The 22184-nt window shown below is 41.4% G+C and overlaps 1 protein-coding gene across 1 annotated transcript in view; it reads right to left on the bottom strand.

Moving 5' to 3' along the window:
• The window catches only part of USP54 (ubiquitin specific peptidase 54), a 148254-nt gene that overhangs the window by 25602 nt on the left and 100468 nt on the right, over window positions 1-22184 (bottom strand). Inside the window, exons 18-21 of the mRNA XM_070945334.1 lie at window positions 18983-20352; window positions 18097-18197; window positions 9850-9978; window positions 7301-7490 (exon numbers count right to left, since the gene is read on the bottom strand). Coding sequence (XP_070801435.1) covers window positions 7301-7490; window positions 9850-9978; window positions 18097-18197; window positions 18983-20352 — 1790 coding nt within the window. The remainder of the gene's footprint in view (window positions 1-7300; window positions 7491-9849; window positions 9979-18096; window positions 18198-18982; window positions 20353-22184) is intronic.

Raw genomic sequence — 22184 nt, 5'->3', positions numbered from 1 at the left:
AGGACAGAAATGGGGGTGAGAAGAGAAAGAGAAATGAAGGAGAGAAGGGGAAAAGAGATGAAGGGGAGAAAGGAGGAGAGGAGAAAGAGATGGAGAGAAAGAGAAATGAAGGAGAGAAATGGAGGAGAAAGAGAATGAAGGAGAGGGGAAAGAGAAGGGGAGGAAAGAGATGGAGAGAAAGAGAAATGAAGGAGAGAAATGGGGGGAGAAAGAGAAATGAAGGAGAGAAGGGGAAAGAGATGAAGGGGAGAAAGGGGGGGAGAGGAGGAAAGAGATGGAGAGAAAGAGAAATGAAGGAGAGAAATGGGGGGGAGAAAGAGAAATGAAGGAGAGAAGGGGGGAAGGGGGGAAAGAGATGAAGGGGAGAAAAGGAGGAGAGGAGAAAGAGAAATGAAGGAGAGAAAGAGAAAATGAAGGAGAGAAATGGGGGGGAGAAAGAGAAATGAAGGAGAGAAGGGGGAAAGGGGGGAAAGAGATGAAGGGGAGGAAGGGGTGGAGAGGAGAAAGAGATGGAGAGAAAGAGAAATGAAGGAGAGAAATGGAGGGAGAAAGAGAAATCAAGGAGAGAAGGGGAAAGAGATGAAGGGGAGAAAGGGGGAGAGGAGAAAGAGATGGAGAGAAAGAGAAATGAAGGAGAGAAATGGAGGAGAAAGAGAAATGAAGGAGAGAAGGGGGAAAGAGATGAAGGGGAGAAAGGAGGAGAGGAGAAAGAGATGGAGAGAAAGAGAAATGAAGGACAGAAATGGGGGGAGAAAGAGAAATGAAGGAGAGAAGGGGGGAAGGGGGGAAAGAGATGAAGGGGAGAAAGGAGGAGAGGAGAAAGAGATGGAGAGAAAGAGAAATGAAGGAGAGAAATGGGGGGAGAAAGAGAAATGAAGGAGAGAAGGGGGAAAGAGATGAAGGGGAGAAAGGAGGAGAGGAGAAAGAGATGGAGAGAAAGAGAAATGAAGGAGAGAAATGGAGGAGGAAAGAGAAATCAAGGAGAGAAGGGGAAAGAGATGAAGGGGAGAAAGGGGGGGAGAGGAGGAAAGAGATGGAGAGAAAGAGAAATGAAGGAGAGAAATGGAGGAGAAAGAGAAATGAAGGAGAGAAGGGGAAAGAGATGAAGGGGAGAAAGGAGGAGAGGAGAAAGAGATGGAGAGGAAAGAGAAATGAAGGACAGAAATGGGGGGGGAGAAAGAGAAATGAAGGAGAGAGAAGGGGGGAAGGGGGGAAAGAGATGAAGGGGAGAAAGGAGCGGAGAGGAGAAAGAGATGGAGAGAAAGAGAAATGAAGGGGAGAAATGGGGGGGGGGAGAAAGAGAAATGAAGGAGAGAGAAGGGGAAAGAGATGAAGGGAGAAAGGGGGGGAGAGGAGAAAGAGATGGAGAGAAAGAGAAATGAAGGACAGAAATGGGGGGAGAAAGAGAAATGAAGGAGAGAAGGGGAAAAGAGATGAAGGGGAGAAAGGAGGAGAGAGAGAAAGAGATGGGAGAGAAAGAGAAATGAAGGAGAGAAATGGAGGAGAAAGAGAAATGAAGGAGAGAAGGGGAAAGAGATGAAGGGGAGAAAGGAGGAGAGGAGAAAGAGATGGAGAGAAAGAGAAATGAAGGAGAGAAATGGGGGGAGAAAGAGAAATGAAGGAGAGAAGGGGAAAGAGATGAAGGGGAGAAAGGGGGAGAGGAGAAAGAGATGGAGAGAAAGAGAAATGAAGGAGAGAAATGGGGGGAGAAAGAGAAATGAAGGAGAGAAGGGGGGAAGGGGGGAAAGAGATGAAGGGGAGAAAGGAGGAGAGGAGAAAGAGAAATGAAGGAGAGAAAGAGAAATGAAGGAGAGAAATGGGGGGGAGAAAGAGAAATGAAGGAGAGAAGGGGGAAGGGGGGAAAGAGATGAAGGGGAGGAAGGGGGGAGAGGAGAAAGAGATGGAGAGAAAGAGAAATGAAGGAGAGAGAAATGGGGGAGAAAGAGAAATGAAGGAGAGAAGGGGGGAAGGGGGGAAAGAGATGAAGGGGAGAAAGGGGGAGAGGAGAAAGAGATGGAGAGAAAGAGAAATGAAAGAGAGAAATGAAGGAGAAAGAGAAATGAAGGAGAGAAGCGAGGAAGGGGGGAAAGAGATGAAGGGGAGAAAGGAGGGAGAGGAGAAGAGATGGAGAAAGAGAAATGAAGGAGAGAAAGAGAAATGAAGGAGAGAGAAGGGGAAAGAGATGAAGGGGAGAAAGGGGGAGAGGAGAAAGAGATGGAGAGAAAGAGAAATGAAGAAGAGAAATGGGAGGAGAAAGAGAAATGGAGGGAGAGAAGGGGGAAAGAGATGAAGGGGAGAAAGGGGGAGAGGAGAAAGAGATGGAGAGAAAGAGAAATGAAGGAGAGAAATGGGGGGGAGAAAGAGAAATGAAGGAGAGAAGGGGAAAGAGATGAAGGGGAGAAAGGAGAGGAGAGGAGAAAGAGATGGAGAGAAAGAGAAATGAAGGAGAGAAATGGGGGGAGAAAGAGAAATGAAGGAGAGAAGGGGAAAAGAGATGAAGGGGAGAAAGGGGGGAGAGGAGAAAGAGATGGAGAGAAAGAGAAATGAAGGAGAGAAATGGGGGGAGAAATAGAAATGAAGGAGAGAAGGGGGAAAGAGATGAAGGGGAGAAAGGGGGGAGAGGAGAAAGAGATGGAGAGAAAGAGAAATGAAGGAGAGAAGGGGGGAAGGGGGAAAAGAGATGAAGGGGAGAAAGGGGGGAGAGGAGAAAGAGATGGAGAGAAAGAGAAATGAAGGACAGAAATGGGAGGAGAAAGAGAAATGAAGGAGAGAAGGGGGGAAAGAGATGAAGGGGAGAAAGGAGGAGAGGAGAAAGAGATGGAGAGGAAAGAGAAATGAAGGAGAGAAATGGGGGGAGAAAGAGAAATGAAGGAGAGAAGGGGAAAGAGATGAAGGGGAGAAAGGAGGAGAGGAGAAAGAGATGGAGAGGAAAGAGAAATGAAGGAGAGAAATGGGGGGGGAGAAAGAGAAATGAAGGACGAGAAGGGGAAAAAGAGATGAAGGGGAGAAAGGGGAGGAGAGGAGAAAGAGATGGAGAGAAAGAGAAATGAAGGAGAGAAATGGGAGGAGAAAGAGAAATGAAGGAGAGAAGGGGGAAAGAGATGAAGGGGAGAAAGGAGGAGAGGAGAAAGAGATGGAGAGAGAAAGAGAAATGAAGGAGAGAAATGGGGGGAGAAAGAGAAATGAAGGAGGAGAAGGGGGGAAGGGGGGAAAGAGATGAAGGGGAGAAAGGAGGAGAGGAGAAAGAGATGGAGAGAAAGAGAAATGAAGGAGAGAAGGGGAAAAGAGATGAAGGGGAGAAAGGAGGAGAGGAGAAAGAGATGGAGAGAAAGAGAAATGAAGGAGAGAAATGGGGGGGAGAAAGAGAAATGAAGGAGAGAAGGGGAAAAGAGATGAAGGGGAGAAAGGGGGAGAGGAGAAAGAGATGGAGAGAAAGAGAAATGAAGGAGAGAAATGGGGGGAGAAAGAGAAATGAAGGAGAGAAGGGGGGGAAGGGGGGAAAGAGATGAAGGGGAGAAAGGAGGAGAGGAGAAAGAGATGGAGAGAAAGAGAAATGAAGGGGAGAAATGGGGGGGGAGAAAGAGAAATGAAGGAGAGAAGGGGAAAAGAGATGAAGGGGAGAAAGGGGGAGAGGAGAAAGAGATGGAGAGAAAGAGAAATGAAGGACAGAAATGGGAGGAGAAAGAGAAATGAAGGAGAGAAGCGGGAAAGAGATGAAGGGGGAGAAAGGAGGAGAGGAGAAAGAGATGGAGAGAAAGAGAAATGAAGGAGAGAAATGGGAGGAGAAAGAGAAATGAAGGAGAGAAGGGGAAAGAGATGAAGGGGAGAAAGGAGGAGAGGAGAAAGAGATGGAGAGAAAGAGAAATGAAGGAGAGAAATGGGGGGAGAAAGGGAAATGAAGGAGAGAAGGGGAAAAGAGATGAAGGGGAGAAAGGGGGAGAGGAGAAAGAGATGGAGAGAAAGAGAAATGAAGGAGAGAAATGGGGGGAGAAAGAGAAATGAAGGAGAGAAGGGGAAAGAGATGAAGGGGAGAAAGGGGGGAGAGGAGAAAGAGATGGAGAGAAAGAGAAATGAAGGAGAGAAATGGGGGAGAAAGAGAAATGAAGGAGAGAAGGGGGAAAGAGATGAAGGGGGAGAAAGGGGGAGAGGAGAAAGAGATGGAGAGAAAGAGAAATGAAGGAGAGAAATGGGGGGAGAAAGAGAAATGAAGGAGAGAAGGGGAAAGAGATGAATGGGAGAAAGGAGGAGAGGAGAAAGAGATGGAGTGAAAGAGAAATGAAGGAGAGAAATGGGGGGGGAGAAAGGGAAATGAAGGAGAGAAGGGGAAAAGAGATGAAGGGGAGAAAGGGGGAGAGGAGAAAGAGATGGAGAGAAAGAGAAATGAAGGAGAGAAATGGGAGGAGAAAGAGAAATGAAGGAGAGAAGGGGGAAAGAGATGAAGGGGAGAAAGGAGGAGAGGAGAAAGAGATGGAGAGAAAGAGAAATGAAGGAGAGAAGGGGAAAGAGATGAAGGGGAGAAAGGAGGAGAGGAGAAAGAGATGGAGAGAAAGAGAAATGAAGGAGAGAAATGGGGGGGAGAAAGAGAAATGAAGGAGAGAAAGGGGGGAAGGGGGGAAAGAGATGAAGGGGAGAAAGGAGGAGAGGAGAAAGAGATGGAGAGAAAGAGAAATGAAGGAGAGAAATGGGGGGGAGAAAGAGAAATGAAGGAGAGAAGGGGGAAAAGAGATGAAGGGGAGAAAGGGGGGAGAGGAGAAAGAGATGGAGAGAAAGAGAAATGAAGGAGGAGAAATGGGGGGAGAAAGAGAAATGAAGGAGAGAAGGGGAAAAGAGATGAAGGGGAGAAAGGGGGAGAGGAGAAAGAGATGGAGAGAAAGAGAAATGAAGGACAGAAATGGGGGGAGAAAGAAATGAAGGAGAGAAGGGGGAAGAGATGAAGGGGAGAAAGGGGGAGAGGAGAAAGAGATGGAGAGAAAGAGAAATGAAGGAGAGAAATGGGGGAGAAAGAGAAATGAAGGAGAGAAGGCGGGAAGGGGGGAAAGAGATGAAGGGGAGAAAGGGGGGAGAGGAGAAAGAGATGGAGAGAAAGAGAAATGAAGGACAGAAATGGGGGGGAGAAAGAGAAATGAAGGAGAGAAGGGGGAAAGAGATGAAGGGGAGAAAGGGGGAGAGGAGAAGAGATGGAGAGAAAGAGAAATGAAGGACAGAAATGGGGGGAGAAAGAGAAATGAAGGAGAGAAGGGGAACAGAGATGAAGGGGAGAAAGGAGGAGAGGAGAAAGATGGAGAGAAAGAGAAATGAAGGACAGAAATGGGAGGAGAAAGAGAAATGAAGGAGAGAAGGGGGAAAGAGATGAAGGGGAGAAAGGAGGAGAGGAGAAAGAGATGGAGAGAAAGAGAAATGAAGGAGAGAAATGGGAGGAGAAAGAGAAATGAAGGAGAGAAGGGGGAAGAGATGAAGGGGAGAAAGGAGGAGAGGAGAAAGAGACGGAGAGAAAGAGAAATGAAGGAGAGAAAATGGGGGGGAGAAAGGGAAATGAAGGAGAGAAGGGGAAAAGAGATGAAGGGGAGAAAGGGGGAGAGGAGAAAGAGATGGAGAGAAAGAGAAAATGAAGGACAGAAATGGGGGGGAGAAAGAGAAATGAAGGAGAGAAGGGGGAAAGAGATGAAGGGGAGAAAGGGGGAGAGGAGAAAGAGATGGAGAGAAGAGAAATGAAGGAGAGAAATGGGGGAGAAAGAGAAATGAAGGAGAGAAGGTGGAAGGGGGGAAAGAGATGAAGGACAGAAATGGGGGGAGAAAGAGAAATGAAGGAGAGAAGGGGGAAAGAGATGAAGGGGAGAAAGGGGGAGAGGAGAAAGAGATGGAGAGAAAGAGAAATGAAAGAGAGAAAGGGGGGGTAGAAAGAGTGATGAAGGAGAGAAAGGGGGGAGAAAGAGAAATGAAGGAAAGAAAGTGGGGTAGAAAGAGAGATGAAGGAGAGAAAGGGGGGGGGAGAAAGAGAGATGAAGAGGAGAAAGAAAAATGAGAGAGATGAGACACCCCAGAAATACCTGTTTAAAAGAAAATACTGGGAGCACAAAACCTAGGTGGGAGTAAGTGATATGAAGTTGGCAATGCCCACCCAGGTTTAAGGTTGTGTTTAAGTGTTTACATGTGTTTAAGGTTGAGTATTTAAGGTTGCAGACATCCGATCGCTTCACCCTGCAGCCAGCCCTGTAGGCCTGTGCCCATCTCCAATCTGGTTGTATCACCTTGCCCTGCAGCCGGCCCGAACGCCCACCTTGGACTGCCTCGGACTGCTCCAGCAGGTCATTTTTATTTAATTAATTTAATTAAGAATGCTGCAATGGGCATAAATGATGACCGGTCAAAAGTGCGAGGACCTGTCAGAAATCACTTTTTTCAGCCCTCTGGGTAGTCCCTATGTGCATATGGACTACTCAGAGGGCTGAAAAAAGTTATTTTTGACCAGTCCTCGCACTTTTGACCAGTCCTTGAACTTACGACTGTCCTCACATTTTACGTTTTGCACCCTATCTTGTCACCGTGGTGAAGAGAAGTAGTGGTGAAATGACTGACACAGTTGTTAAGAATGCCGCAACGGGCATAAATGTGAGGAAGGTCATAAGTGCGAGGACCGGTAAAAAATGTGAGGACCAGTCAGAAATGACTTTTTTCAGCCCTCTGAATAGTCCCTATGTGCATATGGACTAGTCAGAGGGCTGAAAAAGTTATTTTTGACCAGTCCTCGCACTTTTGAGCAGTCCTTGAACTTACGACTGTCCTCACATTTTACGTTTTGCGCCCTATCTTGTCACCGTGGTTAAGAGAAGTAGTGGTGATATGACTGACATGGTTGTTAAGAATGCCGCAACAGGCATAAATATGAGGATGGTCATAAGTGTGAGGACCAGTCAAAAATGCGAGGACCATTGCATGCTCAATGTGTTTGGTCAATCCATCTGGTTGTGGTGCTGTCTATCTTGCCAAGTAGTTTGGGGTCTACTTTGTCAAATGCCTTGCAGAAATCCAAGTAAATATGAAGCATTTCCCTGATCACTAATTTAATTACTGTATTGCAGAAGGCAATAAGGTTTGTCTGGCATGATGTTTTAACAAACCCATGCTCATTTCTAGTAATTGACTTGTTCATTTATAGTGCTCACAAATGTGCTATTTGATTATTGTTTTTCAGGATCTCCCCAGGTATTAATTCTTTATCTACTTACCAATTTTATTACCTCTTTTTTCTTGTATTTTTAAAAATGATTAGAATTTTTTTTTAAATAGCCCAGTCATTTACCTGATTGTCTATGCATCTTGCCCACCATACTAGTCGCTGGAGCATCATGGGAGAAGTGCTGCAGTTCAGATGAAGAGTGCTGAGGATAGAAGGGGAGCACAGGAGGCAAATTGGGAGGGAAGGAAAGGGAAGTAGTACTGGAAGAATAGGACCTGGGTTCCACTGACAGTTTCCTCTCGCTGGACATTTCCTTTTAAAATAAGGAAAAAGAGAAATAAATAAATACCAAAATTGGGATCAACAAGAGCAAACAGGTGGCCAGTACAGAGCCAGGAAATCAATAAAAGTTAGAATATGATAAGAAAAAAATGCACTTACAACATCACATTCTCCAGAACCCTATTTTAGCACAAATAATACATAAACATTAAAACACATCTTTTCAGCACCCATGGTGGCACAGTGGTTAGAATGCAGTATTACAGGCTAACTCACTGCTCACTCTAGGAGTTTGATTTGGAGCAGCTCAAGGTTGATTCAGCCTTTCATCCTTCTGAGGTTGGTGAAATGAGGACCCAAATTTTGGAGGGCAATATAAATGTAAAATGCTTAGAACTTCCCAGTGTATTTCTTTTCTCTTTTTCCTCTGCTGCTGCAGCACATCCCTAATGTCCCCCTCCCCCGTTCTCCCCTCCCCAATCTTCTACTGCAGGGGTGTCATTTCTTTGAAGGCTGGATAAGCATTGTAGTTCTCCTTCGTGGGTTGGTGGGGGAGCGACGGGGGTGGGTGGGATGGATGCCTCTTGCAGCACCCTGCCAGCCATAACAGGGTGCAGGGATTTAGGCAGAACCTCTCTGCGCCTCATTTTCACCCTCCATGCAGCACTTTGCCAGCTGTTTTCGGCCCATCTTAGTGTTATGGCAAATGAAGAGTCAGATTCCTCAAAAATTCTGAGAATTTTTCTGAGAAATATCAATTCCTCAGGTACAGAAACCAGCACAGTTGAATATGTTTTAACTTCTAGAAGACATGTCAATTACTTAAGAATTTTTTTCATAGGAGATTCTTTAGAAATTTAAGAATCAGCTGGCAAGAATCAACTAAGGCATGTAAAAAAAATAATAGCATTCCTCTGCTGATTTTAATCACTCATTTTTCTTTTCTTTTGGCTATTTAGAACACTTCGACCAGAAATTGAGTAATGAAAAGAAACTATTAGGAATAAATAACTGCCCTAATTACCCAGCAAACCTAACCAAGCTAAATTATATTTTGCCAATCCTTCACCATGTGAGGATGGAATATAAGAAAATAACCCAAACTATTTTGATGGATGTTTGGATAAATGAGATGTTTAGGTTACTTATTGGGGGGTGTTGTACAATTTTGTTTCCTTTCTAATGTTTTCCTCTCGAGTGCAGGATCCACTTTTTTGGTTCAGCTGAGTGTTGATCCATTGTTGTGACAGGAATTAACTGGCTTATTACCCGAACCTCATGTTGTGGGCTGAGAGAAAATGTGGCTGGCCCAAAGTCACCCTGACGGCTTTCTCCCCAATGTCTTATGTTAAATTGCTATACTGGCAATATCTATTGACATCTCAGTTTAAATATGGCCATTTTCAGGTTCAGATATCGAAGTTATTATAAGTAATAGTAAAATCCTATGGGGCACAAAAGGCTCGTAATTTTTGTTTATAATAATTGTTAATTATTAACAATTAATTATTATATAAAGTAATTTGACACACTCATATTAATGACTGAATGGCACAAGGGGAATAGATCCCTATTTCATCTAAATATTGGTAATAAAAATGTGAAAATATATTAAATTACAGCTTTTTCAAGAAACAATATTTTGGACTTATTGGACCTCCTTATTACCTCTGTATTGAAAAGGAACACATACATTTTTCAGATCAGTGTGAGGTAATGATTAGGTGTTGATTAGCAGCAGGGAGACCACGTTTCTAGTCCACCTAGTCCAGATGTTCACTCGGTGACTTTGGCCCAATAAAATGTTCTCAATCCAACCTACCTCACGGGCGAACCTGTAGTTTAAAAAAAAAGCTACCAATTCGGTTGAACTGGCAGTTTAAAAAGCTACCGGTTCCTCCGAACTGGTATTTCTGACGATCAGCTGTACAGCGGAGTTTAGTTTTGCTAGAAAGCAGGAAAACCTGCTTTGTAGCAAAACTAAATTGCGCGCCACAGCTGATTCCCCCTGCTGTTCTACTTACCTTCCCAAGGCTCCTTTTGGTGTGTACTGTGCATGCGCGCACACAGCATTCACCGAAAGGAGGCTTGGGAAGGTAAGTAGAACAGCGGGGGGGGGGGGGGAGGAGATGATCAGCTGTGCAGTGCAGTTTAGCGAAGCTAAATCGCATGCCACAGTTGATCCCCCCCCTTGCTTCTACTTACCTTCCTCCTTTTGGAGTGTGTAGTGTGTGCATTTGGTGCGCAGTGCACAGCCAGTGAACCGATAGCAAACCGGTTCAGATTTGACCACTGGAACAGGGTATTCTTCCTGTAAAACCTTTAGCAATCACACTAAACCAATAAAGTGCAGTAGTTCAAGAAATTTCCTTTTAAACCATTTTACTTACAAAATTCTGAGAAGAAGCAAGTTTCTCTTCTCTGCTTATGATGGCTGTCCCACTGAGACTGCGTGCAATGCGACGGAAGTTCTCTGCACTGTAGGTTTCCTCCTCTGGCTCCTGGCCAGTATATGGCAACTGTATTCAGAAAGAGAATTTAATGGTAAATGAATGTACAGAATCACATTACTCAAGTACTCCTACAACATCATGGACTGAGTTCATTTTAGGTTTTTATTAACTAACAAGTTGAATCTGCTTTGATATTTGTGAGTTGAGAGATATACATTACATTACATTATTTCTCAGGCTAAAGCTGTTTTATTCATTAAACTTGTGGAACAGGTTTCCTCATCAGAAGGAAAGGAAGAACTGGATTATAAATATTATTGACCTTGTGAAATTGTTTTGAATTTAATTGGAGCTGGAACGAAGACGCTTTTTTGGCTTTCTTGGCCTATTTGGTTTATTGGGACAGTGGGGAATTTGGTAGGGCCTTTTTGGATTACAAACATCATTTGATAGACATTCTGGGAGGTAAAAGAAGAAAAATGAAACAATAGATAGACTTGGACAAGGGAAAACTGGATCTTAAAACAACCTGTGATCTTAACTAACTTTGTTTATTCCCCCGCCCAAATAGACTCAGTATATTAGTATTGGTATTGATATACGCTGAACGTATTGCAAAATTAATCGTAAAAAGGTATTGATGGTGTAATTAGGTTAAGATTAGTATTGTAGACAAACAGAAAAAGGAAAGGGAGGGGGGGAAGGAAAAAAAGAGCGCTCCAAATATAACTAAAATAGGAAAGAAAGCATCTTATACACCGACATCTGCAACATCCATCCCATCAAGTCAGAGATCAATAGATGTATTGATACAACAAGAGAAAATGAATAGCTTCCAAAAAGAAATACAGGCAATGTTCCAATCTATTCAAGAAGCTATTCACCCACTATCAAGCAAAATTACCATACACAACATTTCTTAATATCTTTGATTCACTGCCCACACTACTTAAAAATATATGTCTATATTTTCCATTATATCTAAATAAAAAAAAAGAAAAGACAATGACTTTAAATTTATAATCCATATAGTATCTTCTTTAAGGTCTTTCCACTGGATTGGTAGAACCAACATCCATAATCGGGTAACATAACTTGCTGGTGCAACAGTTTATTCAAGATCTTCAATCATATCTGCCCCCATCAGTAGTAAATATCTTCTTATATATATAAAAGTAAAAACAACCACCCGAGTGACATTATAATTATATTCCATATAGTAATAATTGTGGGTTTCATCAGGATTATTAATTCCCGTCATCGTAGTGGGTAACAACCCGATCTTCTGCATGCCCCAGCATAATTCTCTTGCCTTGTAATTCAAGATGATATAATATATTTATCAACACAAAAAAAAAAAATTCCAAAATGGATAATTCAAATCCATCAGTTTAAGGCTCATTTCACGTCCCCAAATTACGGCCATGCAGAGATCTGCCACAATCTTCAGGATGATATTAACCAATACGTCGCCTCTTCTGTGTTTACACATAATCATTCATATTTTAAAGTCACTGGCTTCACTGTTGCCTGATTCAGAAATTTCTATTTTTGTGCCACCTATTTCTTTTTTTCTTTACTTTTTGTGGGTTTGGTTTCCATCCTGGTTTCTTTTCTACAAATTGTGTATCATCTGGTCGGATTTTGTTCTGCTTTGTAGATTGGTCTTGTTGGTTTGGTTTTTGTATCTCATATTTCTTTTTTATCCCTTGTATTTCACCTAATTGGTTTCCATGCTTATCCTTGCCTTGATAAGTCATCACCTTAAGGTTAGATGCCACTTCTCTCAGATTTGTAGATAGTCCAGCTGGGGTATCCAGTGAATCCAAAGGCAATTCATCTGGTACAGTCTCTATATTTCGATATTTTACCTTTATTTCCGGCTCCTTCTGCTTATCCTGTATTATACCTGAAGATGTTAAGTTCATTTTCAACCTATTTTGATAAAATTCTTCCGCTCTTTCAACAGTGTTTAACTGATATCTTTCTCCTTGATATCTAAATATAATACCAACTGGGGCGTCCCACCTGAATGAGATATTTCTCTTTTTTAACTCATTCACCAGAAAACCAAATTTCTTCCTTTCCATCAATATCTTAGGTGGGAGTTCCTTGTAAATCCAAATCTTTCTTCCATGCAATTGCAACTTAGAATTGAAGGAATTTTGCACGATGTTATTCCTAATTTCTTTGTCTGTAAAATAAATCACCACATCTCTAGGCAATTGCCTTTGCTTGGCAATCCAGGAGTTGATTCGATAAACTCTGTCAATCCTACAAAACACTTCATCAGGTTGAACCTTTAGAATCCCAGCTAGAAATTCAGAAGATATTTTCCTTAAATCATCTCTATTATTTTCCTGCAAACCTCTTAATCTTATCGCATATTCTGTAAAATTATATTGTACCATTAAAATCTCTTTTTCAATCTTCTGTTGCAGATTTTCTGCATTACCATACTTTTGATCAGCATTCATTTTAGATTTTTCTTCTAAGCTATTATCCTGAATGTTTATCAAGTCATTTTCAATTTTTTGGATTCTATTGTCCAATTTATCTTGAATTCCTTCCATTTTAGACTCTAGTACATTAGTATTTGTGTCCAACCGCATCATAAATTCTGTAAAACCATTAGCCATTTTTGAGAATTTTTTCTCCAAAGAATCAAACTTAGATTTCACCAATTCTTTAATTTCCTGCTTAAATTTTTCAAATTGCTGATTCACAATCTCCTCCCTTCTTTCAATCTCTTCTATAAAAAATTCTGTTATATTAAAATCAGGTTTCTCAGACTGAAGAGTTAAGACTTGTTCCTTTAAGTTGTTGGTGGGGGAATCCCCCCCCTTCTTGTTTATCTGACTTTATGAGTCTCAGTGCCATGTTTCCGCCCAGGCAGACTTTGTAAAAAAAAAGCAAGAAAGACTTCTTTCCAATCAACAACAATATCAGGTCTCCAAGGGAGAGAAAAAAAGAAAAAAAACACAGGAGCGAAGTTTTGTCTACAAATGTAGCCAGTGGTATTTATTCCGCTACATTGTAGTAATAAAAAACGGAAGGACTTTCCCTTTCTGCCTCTCCTCCAGCCGACGCCATTTTAAAAGGCTTTTTTTCCTCTTTCTTTTCCTCCTCTCTCTTAAGTAATTTCTTTTAAAAAATCAGTAAGATACTTGCGGTTCAGTCTTACAGGTCCAACTCGCATTTTCTTTAAGTAGTCTGTTAAATTTGCAGGCTTGCTTTTGACGCCTGGCTCTGCATCAGCAGAGGTCTCCCAAAGCCCGGAGCAGCAGCTGGGGATACGGGGCATCTCATCCGCTCCGTCCCAAAAGTAAAGAAAAAACTTTTGGGACTCCGCAGAGAGTTCTACCCACCCCTGCCGGCTCTATCTCCGTTTCCTCATGGAAACGGAGTTTTTTCGAGCCGCCATTCCGTTGTGAAGGCGGCTCTGACAGGCGATGGAAGCTGACGATCCCAAAGGAACGTCTGGCAGCTAGTTAGTAGATTGATTAGTTTAAGAAAAGGGATTTTTAAGTGATATATTTAGGGGAGTGGAGGAAATGGATAGAGTGGAATAAATGTTAAACTAGATTTGATGGGGAAGGCTGCTTTGAAATGTTATAGTAATATACATAGAAGATTAAATGTTAAAGTAGGACTTATTGTATAGTTTTAAAGTGGAGAAGTTATTTTATAATGTCATAGTATAATGTCTTTTTTTTCCTTTTTTTTCCTTTCTTTTCTCTTTTCTCTTTTCTGAAATGTATGGATAAAGGGGGATGTTATAATATTAATAATATTTTTAGTAAGTAAAGGTCAATATCTAGAGGAGGGAGTAAGTAATCTGTTATGAATTAGGTTTTTTTTTGATATGAAGAAGTCACGGGGGGGATGGGTGGGGTGGGGAGGGGGGGTTAGGGAGGGGGAGGGAGAGGGGGGGGAAAAAGGGGGGGGGAATCTGTATTTGAAAACTTTTTCAAAAAAAAAAAAAAGAAGCTATTGTTGCACAGAAAGAAGAAATAGGGATGAACCACAGCGAGGTGAAAGGTGACTTAGGAGAAATGAAAGAACAGATTCAGAATATGGATGGGAGATTAGAGAATTTTCAGCAAAAAATGAACAAAGGATCCAGAAAATAAGAGGATAAATCAGAAGAAACCGAAAAAAGAATGGAGGAACTGACACAAGCAAATAAAAACCTCGAGGAGACAGTTATCATTTTAAAAATGGAGAAGGCAGCCCATTTCCTAAGATTCCAAAACATAGAGGACAAAGAAGATCTCCCTGAAGTGATAGCAGAGCTATTGGCAAACGCGCTAGGGATAGACAAGAAAGAGATGGACAAGAAATATTGATGAAATATTTAGAATAAATACAAGTTATGCAAGGCGACATAAGGTCCCAAGATCCCTATAATGATGCTGCCATTCTTCTGGGGAAGGAGAGACCATGGATGCAGGGGTGAAATGCTCCCGGTTCGGACCGGATCACCCAATCTGGTAGCGATGAAGGCAGGTGGTTCGGAGAACCAGTAACAAAAATCCCTGCCCCCCCCATTGCCCAGGTGAGCCGCGCAATCATCAGAGATTTTTTTTTAAAAAAATTTTAAAGCATTTTTTCTACAAACTCTTTGGCCAAAAAAATGCTTTTAAAAGTAAAAAAAAAAGCCTCTGATGATCATGCGACTCAGCTGGGATCATCAGAAGCTTTTAGAAACATTTTTTCTACAACCTCTTCAGCCGAAGAGGTTATAGAAAAAATGTTTTTAAAGGGAAAAAAAGCCTCTGCCAATCAGGCAAGTCAGCTGGGATCATCAGAGGCTTAAAAAAAAAAGAAAGAAAGAAAGCTTCTGCCGATCCCCAATTGTGAAGCGCACTAAATTTAACTGTGCTGAGCAAGCATTTAAATAAATTTAACTGTGCTGCACCATGGAGAAGCCAACAGTAGCGGCGAAGAGAAACGGGCAGGCCAGACCAGTGTCTCAGGGCGGAGAGGAAGTCACGTGTCTCCCCAAGTGACCGAGGTGCAAGCAGCACCAACAAGGGCCGGAAGAAGTGCCCACGAGATAAGGCAAGTACAGGAGCGTTTCGCTCCCACTCTGGAATATGGAGCAAGTCTCCATCCCCCGTCCTTCCCTTCTCAGGCCAGGCAAGGAGTGACTGGGAGAGGAGGGTGAGATGCAGGGCCAGCCAATGGTGAGTTCAGCCAACAGGGAGCCACAGCAGGGGGAAGGAAAGAGCCACGGGTTGCCGATACCCGTTGCTTCGGCCCGCCTGCACTGCCGCCCCCCTTGCCACAACAGCACCATTACCTCATTCCGGCTGGCGAAGGCTGCACTACTCCTTGCACGTTGCACCACCTGCAAAATTGCACGTTGCACATACCTCCCTCTATGGCAGAGATTTCCAGCCCCACCACAAGCTGCCTGGCCGGTCCCATATTCCAGAGCTCTAGTCACAGGAGTGGCCCATTGGTCATCCCGGAGCAGCTCCTCTATCCAGGTGCACTGCGAACCACCAAAATTTTCTCGTGGACCGCCCTCCATGGACCACCGGTTGGTGACCACTGACCTAGGCTATCAAGTGTCAAGCAAGGGAGTAGAAATGGACCCAGGAAAAGTAAATGCTATCCTGGAGTGGCAACCCCCTCAAACCCGCAAGCAACTGCAGAGCTTTTTGGGGTTTGCAAACTTTTACCAGCAGTTCATCCCCTCTTTCATCAAAACAGCCCTGTCCATCACCAAACTGCTAAAAACAGGGAAAGGGAGGGCCAAATGCGACCCAGCCAGCTGCTAGAGTGGAACGTGAAGTGCCATTTGAGAAACTCAAACAGCTATTCATGGAAGAACTGGTCCTAAAGCACCCAAACCCTAAGGAGCCATGTCATTCAGTCAGATGCCAGTGATGTATCCGTAGGGGCAGTCCTCCTCCAGAACAAGGAGGGGAACTTCCAACCACGCGCCTACACCTCCAGAAAACTCACCAACACTGAATGAAGGTGGGCGATGTGGCAGAAAGAGGCTTTCGTGGTCCATTGGGCACTATTAACCTGGTGGCACTTCCTAGAAGGTAGCCAAATGCCGTTTGAAGTATGGACTGATCACAAAAATCTGGAGGCCCTTAGGTCCCCATGGAAGCTTTCTCCCAAACAAGTTCAATGGGCACAGTATTTTAACTGATTCGACTTCACCCTTCTCTGTGTCTATGTCTCTCTCTCCCTCCCTATCTCCACCCCTCTCTCCCCTCTCCCCTCTGTCTCTCTCCCTCAGTTTTTGGGGAGGAAAATAAGAAAAAAGCTGATTGGCGGGTGGATCGGCCTCCCGGAATTTTAGCAATAGGTTCATTAGTTCTGAGCTCTGAGTTCTGAGCTCTGTGCCTTATTTTCTTTTGCTTTTTTTTTTCTGCCTCTCAATCTTCTGAAACTCCATTTCAGAAAAAACATTTTTTTTGCCCGAAAGCCTCCAAAACAGAGCTTCAGAAAAAAAGCCTCTGAAGCTCTGTTTCTGAGGCTTTTTTTCTGAAGCTCTGTTTGGAGGCTTTTTTTTGAAGCTTTGTTTCCAATGCTTTTTTCAACCTCTGAAACCTCCATTTGAGAAGCGGGGTGGGGCTACATTCACATAAGACGCACCCAGATTTTCACTCTCTTTTTTGGGGTTTCACCATGGAATCCTTCCTGAACTCTGAGTTTGTTAAAATCAGTTCTTTTAAAGTCTAAGACACTGGTTTGGTTAAAACAAACAAGTCCAGGTTTACTTCTAGCAACGAAGCCAAGCAAAGGTGGGGACAATGCAGTAGTTTACAAAAATAACTTTGTGGAAGTTATTTCCACAATAACTGGGTCCTAAAGAGGCAAGATACTGCTATGTACAAACTGTTACAAGAATTAGTAGGCACACATAAGACTGAGAATTTGAAAACTAAGGATTCCCCTAAGTCTTGCCAATCACAAATGTGTGCATTCAGTAGGGAGCTGCCCTGAATGTAAATGCCATTTCTGCAAATCTTCAGTGCCGGAATCAACTGACACCTTGCTCTTCTCCATTTTGTTGTAAAGCTAGTGAACTCCAAGATCTTACCTGGCTCGATTGCTTTGAATTGCTTGAGAACACCTGTGTAACCTGTTTGGCTTGAAAAATCAGATGTTTGCTTTCTCAAGTTGTTACTCCTAGACTTTATAAAAATGTAAAGACCCCCTTGAATTAAGTTTGATTCCTACTTTACTGTTGTTTCTTGGCATCAGTATGGAAGTGGTTTGTCATGGTCTTCTTCCAGATATTCTTCAATTTCCCATCAAAATGGGAGATTCAAAATGCTTTTTATCATTTTAGATTAATATGATTCCACAGAGATAGCGCTCCAATGGATATTCATACTCTGGTAACTTCCTTTTTGGACTTCTGGAAAGCATTTGTGAGGTTGTCTTTGAAAATAGCCAAGAAACATCAGTTGGTTCAGAACAGGGTTATTGGTAAATGCAATGAGCTGGTTAATGCAATGAAATAATCCCAGTACTTCTGCCACCAGACTGCATCTGGACCAAGTTCTAACTGCTAGTGTTAAAACTCTAAATCCTAAATAGCTTTGTGGCAGCTACCTGAAGAAGCATCTCCTACCTGGTTCTTCAGATCTGAACCTGAGATTTTCCTCTGCAAATGAAGCAAGGTTGTAAGAGAGCTTGTCCAGTGGCGGTATCCGATTTATGGAACATACTCAGCAGAGTGACTAAGGCAGTGCCTACTTTATAGAACTTTTTTGTGGAAACTCAATTCTGTTTTTATTCTTTGGCCTTGTGGAAGTTTAAAATTATTCCCTTTCTGAATCTCCACCATATGCAGTACTTATCTAAATAATTCACTGTTAGAATGGCTTGATAAATATATCAAGGTAGATAGTTATGCATTTTATATTGTAATCAGTTGCAATAGTAAGCTATAGAAATCTATCATACAACCATTGTTTTAAATTTAAAATAAAAACAAAATAGGATTAATATTCAGTTACTGTATCTAAGGTCTTACTAGTAATAATCACTTGCACAACTGTAAACAGAAAGGTATTGCACACTCTATCTGAAATGTTTATTATCTATTTTTAATGTTAACATGTGTAAAATATTTCTACTTTGTTACATTTTTTTCATCTGTACAAGTAGCATTCCCATAACCCAGTTCCCATTCTAGCATATCCTTACATGTGTCTTAGGATCTGGAGAACCAATATTTCCACAGATGTTGTTTTCAGGTTCTGCTGTTCTTGACAGACCCCTACATGGTTTTTTTGTAGGCAAGTTTGCTGATGCAGGGAAGAAAAGGAAGGAAAAAAGATTAAACTGAAGTTCTGTCTACATGATCTTTTAGGTCTCTTTGAAATAAAATATATCCTCTTAATTTTCTATGTGGAATTCCATTTTATATGGTTTAATTAATTTCCCTAAAATGAAAATTGACAAAGCTCGTAATAACTGACAGGAAATAAATGTCAGTTTATCATTCATTTAAATATTCACCATAATTAAAGTCAGTTTCTCTGTTTATTATTGTGAGCTTCTTCTATTTTCATCTTAGGGAAATTGATTAAATTACATAAAATGCAATTCCACATAGAAAAGTAAGAGGATATACTTTATTTCAGGGAGATCATTATAAAAGAGAGAGAACTGCTGCAAGGCTTTTCCCTGAGGATCAGATATCACAAAGAACAACATACTATTGCCCAATTTTTTTTTGTTTCCAACTGAGGTGTCAGTTTTTGAGAGTTTTAATCAATGTCCTTTTCATAATAAATGTTGTGCAGTAAATAAAGAATAACATAGCATCAAAATAGTTTTGTTAAATGTAACATAAAGATCTTGACACATACTTTTAACAAACTTTGTTTCAAAAACATTTGTGCTCAAATACTTTATATTTAGGAAATGCAGTACATTTTCTCCTAATGTATTAATGTCAGTCAGCCTAATGCAAACTAAAATCATGCTGGCCTTTCAATATAAATCTAAATTCACACATATTCCAAGGTATTAGGAACATGAAGACTCCCTAAGAAAATACTTCACATAGAACATAAAATAATTTTACCTGTTTTGTTCAGTGCCAGTTTGGGATTGTCCAGGTTTCCCAATAGAGGTACTTGCATGCTGGCCTGGTACAGAGATTCCAGCTCAGAAACCTCCTGCACTGTTTCCTGATTCTGCACTGGGTAGTCCCCAAGAGCTCTTTGACTGATCACAGGTGATTTGTTTCCAGGTATCAAAAGCCAACTGGCATTCTTATGCTGAGTTACTGCTGTGCTAAAATTGTTAACATGGTCTGTGCAGCTCTCTCCAGGCACAGATGCAATCAAGCCAGCAGAATTTCTGTAATTGGTATATTTTGTTTTTTCCTCACAGCTGCATTTTCCTGGATATAACTTGGGACTCAAGGTACATTGTTTCCCTTTGTTGCAGAGAACTTTTATATGTGAATCAGAACTTTCAGAAATGATGTTGGAAGCATTAAAACAATCTTCAGAACTCAACTCAATTTTAGAAAGACTTGAGTCCGACGTTTCAGCAGGTGCCATTCCATTCTCCTGTCTTCCAACATCTGACCGCTTGAGGTAAAAATGACTACTGTAGGATTCTTGCTGTAACTTTGGAGTATTTTGATCATGACAGGTAGCTGCCTTCCTTTTTTCCTCATAAGTATCTAGTCTTTGGAAATTTCCCTCCAACCACTGAAGCTGTTCTGCAATGGAAAGAACATGCCTTTTGCTACTTACACCTTCGGATTTCAAAGAATCCCCACTAACAAGTTCTTGTGGATGATGTAAACTCTCATGACTGTTTACCTCAAGTTGCCCAGTTGTCTGCAATTCTTCTGGAGCACAATGAAGAAGAGAGGGAAGAGAAGGCAGTATTGCACCATGATAGTCCCTAGGTGGAGCAGCACTAGGCCATTCTGAAATGCTTCCTGAATTGAAGAGCGGATTATGTAGGCCTTTTTTGCCAAGTGGAATTTCCGATGCTGGTGAAGAGGGGAAGAGTGTAGGTAATGATTCAGAGTTTGTTATAGTTAAATTCATTTTGCAGTAGGGGATGAGAGGAGATGCTGCATTATGTAGGTTCTTGACCTTAATGTTACTGTTGTGATCTTCGTAATCCTTTAAAGTGCTAGGAGAAGCAAGTTTCACATCACCATTGATTTTATTCTTAGTCTGAATGGATTGATCGCTACCAGGTTGTCTAAAAGGAAAAGTAGTAGCTTCATCACTGAAAGTAACAGACACAGCTTGAAAGTGCAGGCTGTTCTCAAGAAGGGGTTGAAATATGGGCTTGGAATATGATGATTTCTTTTCAGGATGGGAAGCAAGTGGATGGACGTAGGCTCTTGACCCAGGTGCTGCTTCTTTGCTGGGTTCCAGCACTCTCTTCTGTTTCAGCAGTACTTGGAGTGGGATAGTCTGTTTACTGAAACACACATTAAAACATCATCAGTGACTGATGACTCCTAATTAGGCTAAGTTAAAATCTACTAAGTTAACAAGGTACATATTTTATCAGTGTTTTCTGGTATCAAGTATGTGTGAGTGTAAAATTATTGCATGGTTGCATGCACAGTTGTTAATCTGATCAGAATTTTTTCTGGTATTAGAATGGCACCAAGAACAATTATCTATTTTGGTAAAAATAATTTTTCATTGAAGAGTTCCACCAATGATCAACAATTTCAACTTCAAGAATGTATGTATGTTAATATATTCTTGAAGTTTTGAAGATGAGTCAAATGGAGAATATCCTCATCGTGGACTAAGAACATGCAATTCTTTACTGTACAGGAATATCACATTACAATAGAATTCTTCTTTTAGAACTGTTTCCCTCTTTTCCCCTTTAGCTTTTTTTTCATCTGTAAATGTTCAAAAAACGTCAACCACTTACAATATGACGCAATCAATATCTACTGAGAAATAGTGACTACATGAATGTTAATTAGATAACATTCTTATGTTTATTTCTAAAATAATATTATAAACTTGTTCAATATAATACATAAAATAGGAAATAAAATAGGGGGAAATCAGTTTATTTATATGATTCTTATTTTCATGTAGAATTGTATTACAACTAAGTACATTTAAATTAGTCTAACAGCTTGCACCGCTATGGACAAAAACGCTGAAGAACTTTTCCTTTTTAATAAGAGTTCCACTTATTATAAATATCACAACTGTTGATAGTAGAAACAAGGGGTTGTAATAATAAAGTATGCTGTGTGAAGCAATTAGGATTTTTTATGGTAGGGCAAAAGGTATCAGAGATTAAGCAATTTTGGCCCTTCAACTTACTTCCAGGGTCTCCAGACCTCTCAACCCCCATACTAGCTGTTAATCAGTGGCATGGTTTCCTGCCATTTGAGGTAAGAAACATATGGAAATAAGCTTTTTTTTTTTTGCTTGTGCCTTCCAGTCAATGTTGATTCCTGGCAGGAGCTTCAGTTTTCTTGTTAAGACTTCAGAAGTAGTTTCTATTGCCTCCTATCTGGGGCTGAGAGAGAGTGACTGACCCAAGGATACTTTGTGCCCAAGATGCAACTACAACTCAGGGTCTCCTTGTTTCTAGCCTGGTGCCTTAACCACTATAACCAAACTTGTTCACAATAAGTAAAAATTAGTTTAACATTATTTTGAAAAAAAGGAGAGCATTAAAGAAATAAAACTCTTGGCCATGTGTGCCATGGCCCAAACATTTTGCTTCATTGCCCTCCAAATGATGAATGTTAGTCCCTGACCATAAATATGCAGTTTTGCTAAATAGCAAAAAAGAACAATACTAGGAGAAGATTGGAAACCATACAAAAAGATCCTTAAATTAGTCGTTTTCCTATATTATAACAACAACTTTAACAATATCTGCCTATCCCAGGTCCTTGGGGAGGACTCGATAAGTGAATAGAAATGCTAAATCCAGCCTAAACAGTGACTGGGTGAGTAGCCATAATCTTGGCCCCCACTTAGAAAAACTTTCCATCTCTCAAATGCAAAAGGCCACACTGCCTGGAACTGCACATATACCATGCCGATACATTATACTAACTAGGTTCTTGGGAAGAATTCAATTCTAAAGAGTGGGCAGCTGTGACTTTACATTATTTATTATTTTTTTCCTATCAATAGTGTTTTTATTTTTTCCATATTATCCTCAGACGTAGAGCTAGAGCCTGATGGAGTAGCTCCTTCGAATACAAATAGTAGAGACACACAGAGTGAAAGGATGATTGGCTGGCTGGTGAATTCTGGGGG

Source organism: Pituophis catenifer, unplaced genomic scaffold, assembly GCF_029215685.1.
Source record: "Pituophis catenifer annectens isolate HBS135680 unplaced genomic scaffold, rPitCat1.0.hap2 SCAF_6, whole genome shotgun sequence".
NCBI classification, from domain to species: Eukaryota; Metazoa; Chordata; class Lepidosauria; order Squamata; family Colubridae; genus Pituophis; species Pituophis catenifer.
The sequence above is the reverse complement of the archived record's forward strand: the minus strand, read 5'-3'. Positions and strand labels throughout refer to the sequence as shown.